The sequence below is a fragment of the Bactrocera latifrons genome, unplaced genomic scaffold, assembly GCF_001853355.1.
Source record: "Bactrocera latifrons isolate USDA-ARS-PBARC rearing strain unplaced genomic scaffold, ASM185335v1 scaffold_2, whole genome shotgun sequence".
In the NCBI taxonomy this organism is placed as follows: Eukaryota; Metazoa; Arthropoda; class Insecta; order Diptera; family Tephritidae; genus Bactrocera; species Bactrocera latifrons.
Window position 1 is genome coordinate 194,709 of NW_017535518.1, and position 7,494 is coordinate 202,202.

The 7,494-nt window shown below is 35.2% G+C and overlaps 1 protein-coding gene across 9 annotated transcripts in view; it reads left to right on the forward strand.

Annotated features, from left to right (window-relative positions):
- Positions 1-5,554, forward strand: part of LOC108967875 (protein FAM102B) — a 191,359-nt gene extending 185,805 nt beyond the window's left edge. For 5 of the 9 annotated variants that reach the window (XM_018931518.1, XM_018931523.1, XM_018931520.1 and 2 more), the window contains 2 exons: positions 3,870-4,075; positions 4,145-4,263. In XM_018931518.1, coding sequence (XP_018787063.1) covers positions 3,870-4,075; positions 4,145-4,263 — 325 coding nt within the window. Of the gene's footprint in view, positions 1-3,869; positions 4,076-4,144 lie in introns of all 9 variants that reach the window. The other 4 variants (XM_018931522.1, XM_018931526.1, XM_018931527.1 and 1 more) reach the window with 2 other exon arrangements.
- The last annotated feature ends 1,940 nt before the right edge of the window (positions 5,555-7,494 follow it).

Consider the following 7,494-nt stretch of genomic DNA (forward strand, 5'->3'; position numbering starts at 1 on the left):
TTTTTTAAATTAATTTTTTAATTTTAATTAATTTTTGTTTATTGTTGAAAATTTTTTACGTAGGGCATTTACTATTTCTTTCGTATATTTTAAGCAATATTGCTGAATAATATTTCGCCTTCTAAGTTCTGTAATGTCCTCGAGATCTCGAAGAAATGAAGATAGCCTACTTTAAGGCTGCAACGTCTGGTGTCTGCTCTGAGCAATTATTTATTTGTCCGTTACTCAGTTTTATACTTTGAAAATTTTTTTCGTTATGTGTTGYTGTCTGCTTTTTCTTGTATTTTTTTTTTACTTTTATTGCTTAATTTTTTTTTTATATTTTCTTGTGTTTTTTCGAATTTTTTCTTGAGTGAATCGACGTCCTACACGCACCTTACACACACACGCATACTTTGAGGCAAATAGCTAGACACATCGCAATACATAAACACATACATATGTACATAGTAGCTATATATATTTGTAAATTTATTTTTCTTTAAAAAAAATTTGATGGCAAAAATTATTTAAAATTTAAATTTTAGCTTCTTATTGTGTTGAAACCTCCATTACGTTGCCATGCTTATCAATGTCTATACAACAAACATACATATATATAATATATATATACATTTCTATACATATGAATTATTATAWATATACATATGTGTGTCTTTTCTACTGTTTTTCCGTCGTTATTTTGCTTTCCGCTTCGCCCTTGACGAAAACAAAACAAAAAAAAAAAACAATATCGTTAAATATATAACGCTAAAAACCGTAAATCACGTGCTTCGCAAACGTAACAGCACCGGTCGCAATTTTAGCGGCGTACCGCGTCGCCTACTCGACGGCAGCAATCGCCAGATCTCATCCATCGCATTGGGCGCCAACACATCGCCCTCCGCCGCTGCGGCGTCGGCYGCCAACACCAGCTCCTCACCCAGTGGCACACTAGGCAGCATTCACTCCACGCATTCGGCATCCTCGTCCAGCGGCAGCAGCAGCAGCGGCGCCGTCATCACCTTCCAATGTGCCGGTGGYGCWCAGGCGGGCATCGGCAGYAGCAGYGACACCGTCGATGGCATTGGCTTCAGCGATAGCGGCGGCGTGAGCACACCCAACACCAACAACGCCAACCAGCAGTTGATTGGCTCACCAAGCAATAACGGTTTTGGCAGTGGTGTAGGTGGCGGCGGCGCTGTCGGTGGCTGTGGCAGCAGCGGYGCGAATAGTCCACGCTTGGCGAGCGGCGGCGCGCTCACCTCCACTTCGGCGACCACCGACGCGCTGAGCTCTTTGGCGGCCAGTCCTACCGATGCTTGCAGCATACGTTCGAATCCGTCGGCCGCATCACTGCTGCTCACCACCGCTACAATGGCGGCGGCCGAAGCGGCGGCGGCACAGGTGGCCGCCAACAATAACGCCGGTCTGTGCGCATCGGGCGCGACTCTGTCACCGCTCGCGACCACACAAATCATACGTCGGCCCAGCATTACAATGTGCGTTCGCGCTGGGTGACTTGTTTACTAGATTTTTGACAGCCTTCTTGCGAGGCAGTCTTCAAATGCATAATTTAGTCTCTGTTTTCAATGTCCTCGAACGCTACAAAGTTTTCGTTTCAGTAAAAATTAATTTTGACTTGTTTTCGAAAGTAGTGTCGGAATTGCTCGGCTATGTATTTGAATGTGCGCTTTTTCGCTCGAACGATTTTGCGTTTTTTTTTTTTTTTTTGAATTTTGCACGCATTTAACTCTATGTTATGCTCACGGGTACTTATTTCTGAAAACTATATGCGTATATTATTGTTTTAGATTTGTTTTGTCGAAATTTGGTCGCATGCTTCATGATTTTTCAACATTTTGGCACTTATCAGCATGTGTGCTGTATTTTACATTTCTTCATTGAAGTCTAATTTTGGTAATACATTGTAATTTTTATTAAAGAAAATCCTTCCGTCTTCCAATCGGATATAATTTTAGGTGAACTCTGCGTTCAGAAAATTATCCAGTCAACAGTTTTTTCAGCGATCTAAGCTTAACTCTCAGGAAAAGCTATTTCACCATGGATTCCAAATGATTTCGGTTATTCTCTTAGGTTACCAGGAATATTTCTGAAAATTTTATCTTCTCTTAGGTTACCGAGAATAACCGAAATCATTTCAACTTGSATTATCCACATAACATTAGAATTGGACTTAAGTCTGCATAAACCGTTAACCGCTTATTTAGTCTGATTCGATTTTGTCATGACTTTTGTACCAACCAGATCCCTGATAAGTATATATTCAGTCATATGTTCTTCCGTCGCTCTTTATATACGTGATTTAGTCCCTCAATTCTTGAGATATCGTTCTGAAATTTTGCACATGTCCTTTCCTTCCCAAGAAGCTGCTCTTTTGTCGGAATCGCTGACAACACATCGCTATAACGTATAGCTGTCATAGAAACTAGCCTATCAAAATCAAGATGAAGAGTTTTTTGCTTTAATTTATAGCAACTGAAGTTGTGGTTTTTCTTTTTTCTGGTTCGCTTGACCTTGTTGAATTATATAATTAATGAAAGGTTTGATTTAAATGAAATTTTTTTGAATCTCGACCTTTCTCTTTTTATCTCTCTCTCTCTCTCTTTATGGAAAACTACTGAGCTTAATATTTTGCGCTGATTAAAGAACTTATTTGAAATGTTTAGGAATTTTGGCGTAATTTTTACATTTGCTTTTGACAATTTCAAAAAATTTAGCGTATATTTTACTACATCATTTAACAATTGCGACTCACTCAGCAAGAATTTCTTAGGAAAAAATATTTACTCTAACCTAACCTCGAACTAATAACGCATGCTTTAGTTTTAAATGCACTACTTATCTTTCCTACTACTTTGTTTTGTTGTAAAAATGTAGAAATTTTTACGCATACACATGATTTGTGATTTATTTATAATTAAACCTAACCTCAAAAGATTTTTTCTTTTAAATTTTAACCTCAAAATATTTTTTTTATTTCAAATTTAACCTCAAAACATTTTTTATTTTTAGTTATAACCTCAGAATAATATTTAATTTCAATTCTTATCTCAAAATATTTTTTTATTGCAACTCTAACAATTGTTTCTCAAATCTAACGTCAAAGTAGTAATCAATAACATATTTCTTATATGTCTGCATGTAATAAATAAGTATTTTTGTAAGTAAGATATAAAATAATGTGCTGTCCTGCATTCTATTTATGAAAAAAAAACATTTTTTTTTTGCTAGAACAACATTTTATTTCAACATACTACCCACAATTCACCACCCATATGTTATTTCAACACCTTAAACCGTAATAACTACTATTCACCACTCACTAGCTAGCAATGCAACAACACTTTCGTCTTATCTAATGCCACATCACTCACTTTTCGTCTCAAACATAATTTTTTGAACATTTTTGCGTCACGTGATCGAAATTTATGTCTAATGCATCAACTTTTTTTATCGAAGAACGTTTACTCTTGTCCAAAAAATACAACAAATACGCAACAACAAGCACTCACACAAATTTTTTAGCTGTTTGCATAGCCAAGTAGTAGCAGAAAAGACTCTATGCGAGTTGTACCGTTATATGTATATGTTTCCTTGTCTCATTTTTTGTTAGTAAAACATTCTTACATACATACCTAGATGTTAGTGCCAATATTTACAACAAAAAAATGCATTTAATTGTAAGCTAATTTAATCCCTTTTTATTTTTATGCTCTTTTCCAACAACAAATAAAACTGAAAACAACAAAAATGCGTTTCGATGTGGAATTAAACAATTTTCGCACTTTATTACAATAATGTAACAACAAAACCTATGGATGCATACAACCTACCACACCACTACGCCTGCGTCACATTTGCTTCAGGAACCCCAGTTCCGGTTCGTTAGTCATAAGTGAAACAGGATCTCTGGATCGCATGAAGAATGCGGCGGAGAAGCGCAAGAAGGGACCGCTGGATGATGGGCCACGCGTGTCGGATCGCGTCGAGGAGACGCGCGTCAATCCCAATTCGCTAATCGATGAAATACTGAAGGATACCAAATTGGATCAGTTAGCCGAATCGGCGGAGAGTGAGTAGCAATGCCGTTATATTCTATTAAAAGACAAGTAAATATATTTTTTCCACTCTTCCCGCTTAGCATCCGGCCTGCAGCTGTATATAGCACGCGACGGCACCGCCTCGTTGGGCAGCCACGAGGTGAAAGCGCGCGTGCCGACCGGCGCCTTCAAGCAGGTCGTCATGAAGAATCCAAGATAGTAGCGTAAATTGTAAGACTCGTAAGTCGGAAGCAAGAAGACTACAAACTATACACTAACTACTACAACAACAACATGCGTATACTATATGTACATGCAGACATGCCCGCACATGCACAAGCAAAGCAGTGTGGCATGCCGCCGTGGAAGCGAAGTGCAACAGAGGAATTTCATAACCCAACCAACAAAAGCAGTAATAGCAACAACAGCACTAACTACAACAACAACAACTACTGCTACAAACTGCGGAAACCGTATATATACATACACATACATATATATAATAAATAATTGAAAATAAAATGCAAAACTAATAATAAATATAAAATTATTTATAGCATAAATAAATACATACATACATAATATATAAAAGTGCTAAAGCTAAAGAAAAATTGTAACTGTAACGAAAATGTAAGCCAGCAAAACCAGCAAAACAAACAGCAAGTGTATGCGCAAGCAAGTTGTCAGCCGAAGTACTAGCAAACTAACCAACAACAAAAAGGCAAAAATTAAGCATAAAACATACATACATACAACACGTCTACTAACCACATACAAGCATAACAAATTTCATACGTATATCCACTAACAACATGTAAATCCTAGAAATCATTAATCCATCAGCCAACTCCAACAAAAACATCACCCAACTCAAGCCATTATCACTAAGCTAAAAAGCAAAGTTAGCAAATACAAACAACAACAATGTGTAAAAGTATAAATTTCAAGYGTGTAACGGTATTAAGGAAGCCTTGGCGCTCAAAAATAAGAGCCAGGCGCGTCCGGTTTTAGAAATTTTGCAAGTAACTTGCATACACACATACAACATAACCTCAAAACTCGCAAATCGGCTGCATTTCTAAGTCAGCAAACGAGCACATTAGACAAAACTAAACTTTCGGCAACGATCATAAGTGTGAGTAATTTGTATTGGCTTGTTTTAAAAAATAGTAAACTCATTGATTATGATATGGGCAAGGAAAGAGGTCAGAAACATTTACGTAAAGTGCATATGATAGGCAGGCGTAATAAATAGTAGCCGCAAAGCATATTTGAAAATGATTTTGCATTTTATTTCAAAAAAATCGRAAGCTTTTAAGCCTAATTTGAACATTTGGCGACATAAATTTCAAAAGCTTTTGGAAATTATGACTTTGACCACTAAAAATAGTAAAAGTAACGTGAAACGACTTCAGAGCTTTAAATAAGCTTTTGTAAAACAACAATATCACCAATATTTAGAAATTTTAAATTAAAAACAGCTTTCTTACAAAAAAAAAAAAAAAAAAAAATCGAAAGCTTTCAAGCCTGATTTAAACACTTGGAGGCATACATTTTAAAAGCTTTTGAAAATTTTCACTGCAGAACTTGAAATGAGCTTTTGAGAAACAATATACACACGTTTAAACTTCGAGACTCAATTTTCTTAACAAGTTTTTTATGATTTAATTTTAAGCTTTTTTTTAATGAATTTTGTAACAAACCCATATGAGCTTTGTTTAAAGTTGTTTTGAGTCCGGAAAAGTACTTAGTCGGCTCTTTATTGCCTCCCAGATGTCATCTGACTTTAACAAAAAATATTTCATTTCATGCCTCCGGGATTCACAGTTATGTAAACGATCCACTGAAAATTTTAAGTCAATTCTACATCTATAATATGTATATTTCCAAAGTTCCAGAGCGACTGCCATCAAACAGTTTACGATTTGGACGAAAAGAAGCTAAGAACTTTTCCGTTCAGCGCCATGTAACCCGAAGAGACACGTAGCCCGAATCGATTAATATTTTTCCAAGGAGAGACTCTCAGTATTCTCTATTCATCTCTTAGTATTCTCTAAATCTATTTAGAAACTATTTTGTGCCATCGTAACAACAACAATAGCTCACAACTTTTCTGAAGTAAGATCGAAATATTTATCATTCCCACAACAGCCGGTTCTACGCACCGGAATGACTCGGACTTTATCCAACCAAGGGCTGTTAGCTCAGCAGACTAATTTTACTCAGAGAAGTGTTGCCTGCCTTTGAATAAATGCAATTAAGTGCAGTTTATAAGTATGTTAGGCTGCTGTTAGCATTACAGTGATCATATTCGAGACGATAATGACTATAAAGACGCGGGTTCTGCTGTGTCAGCCAGATACTGCGAAGTTCTGCAGTCAAATGTCATTAAATATAAAAATCTATAACATTTCTGCTATACTGCGACAGCTCGGCAGGCAATGAGAAATCTCTGAATGCATTTCTGTGGTGCAAAAAAATATAACCTCAACTTTTTTTTACTAAGCCCTCTTTCGGAATATTTATATGAAAAGAAAAGAAAAAAAAATTAATTTAGTAGAGTTCAAAAGCTTGGCAGACAATTAGAAAGCTTCTAACTGCATATCAGTTATGAATAAGAGTTACATAACCTTAATTTTTTGGACTAAGACCGGTGTCTAAATATTTTATATGGAAATTAAATAAKTTTGTTAGTATTAATTGTGTTTATGGCGATGGGTTTCGAGAGTGTTGAGTTAAAAAGAAATAATTTTACTTTTCAAATTTATAAAATTTTGAAATTCAACTTTCGTAAAAATATATTTTTTTAACTTAGTTTTGAAAAATATTTTAGCCACTCATCAGGATTATATTAAAAATTTGTCACAAAATTCACTTAAAATTGCAAAAAATTTTCAAAGTTGCCACTGTACGCTGACTTAAAATTATACAATTGAAAAAAATTCTAAAATGTCAAAAATATCTGACGAAACTACATACCTTACAAATGTGTACACAAAAGCAAATATCGCGTTGTTATTAATTAGCAAATTTTTGGCAAGCACTTAAAAAATTAAATTAGTTAAAAAATGGTAAATTCAAAAATAAAAACCCAAATTCCAAAAAAAAAAAAACAATGATAGAGTTAAAACAAAAAAGTTAAAAAAAATTTAAAAAATTAGTATTCCAACTATTTGAAAAAATTGAAAAAGAGTACAACTACAGCTTACAATTTAAAGGTTCTTGCGCATGACCGTTAGGCTCATTGCATGCTGTCACTTTAAACAGCAATAAACTTACTTGCATAGACAGGCTTGTATGTATACATAGCTGCTGCGCTTAGGGAAATTTAAAAACAAATAATTATAATAAAATAATGGATTAGCTAAACAAAAGAAAATAAGCAAAAATATGTATATTTTCGACGCGATTATGGACATTAATCAAATTCCAGCCAACTTGGTTGATTTTT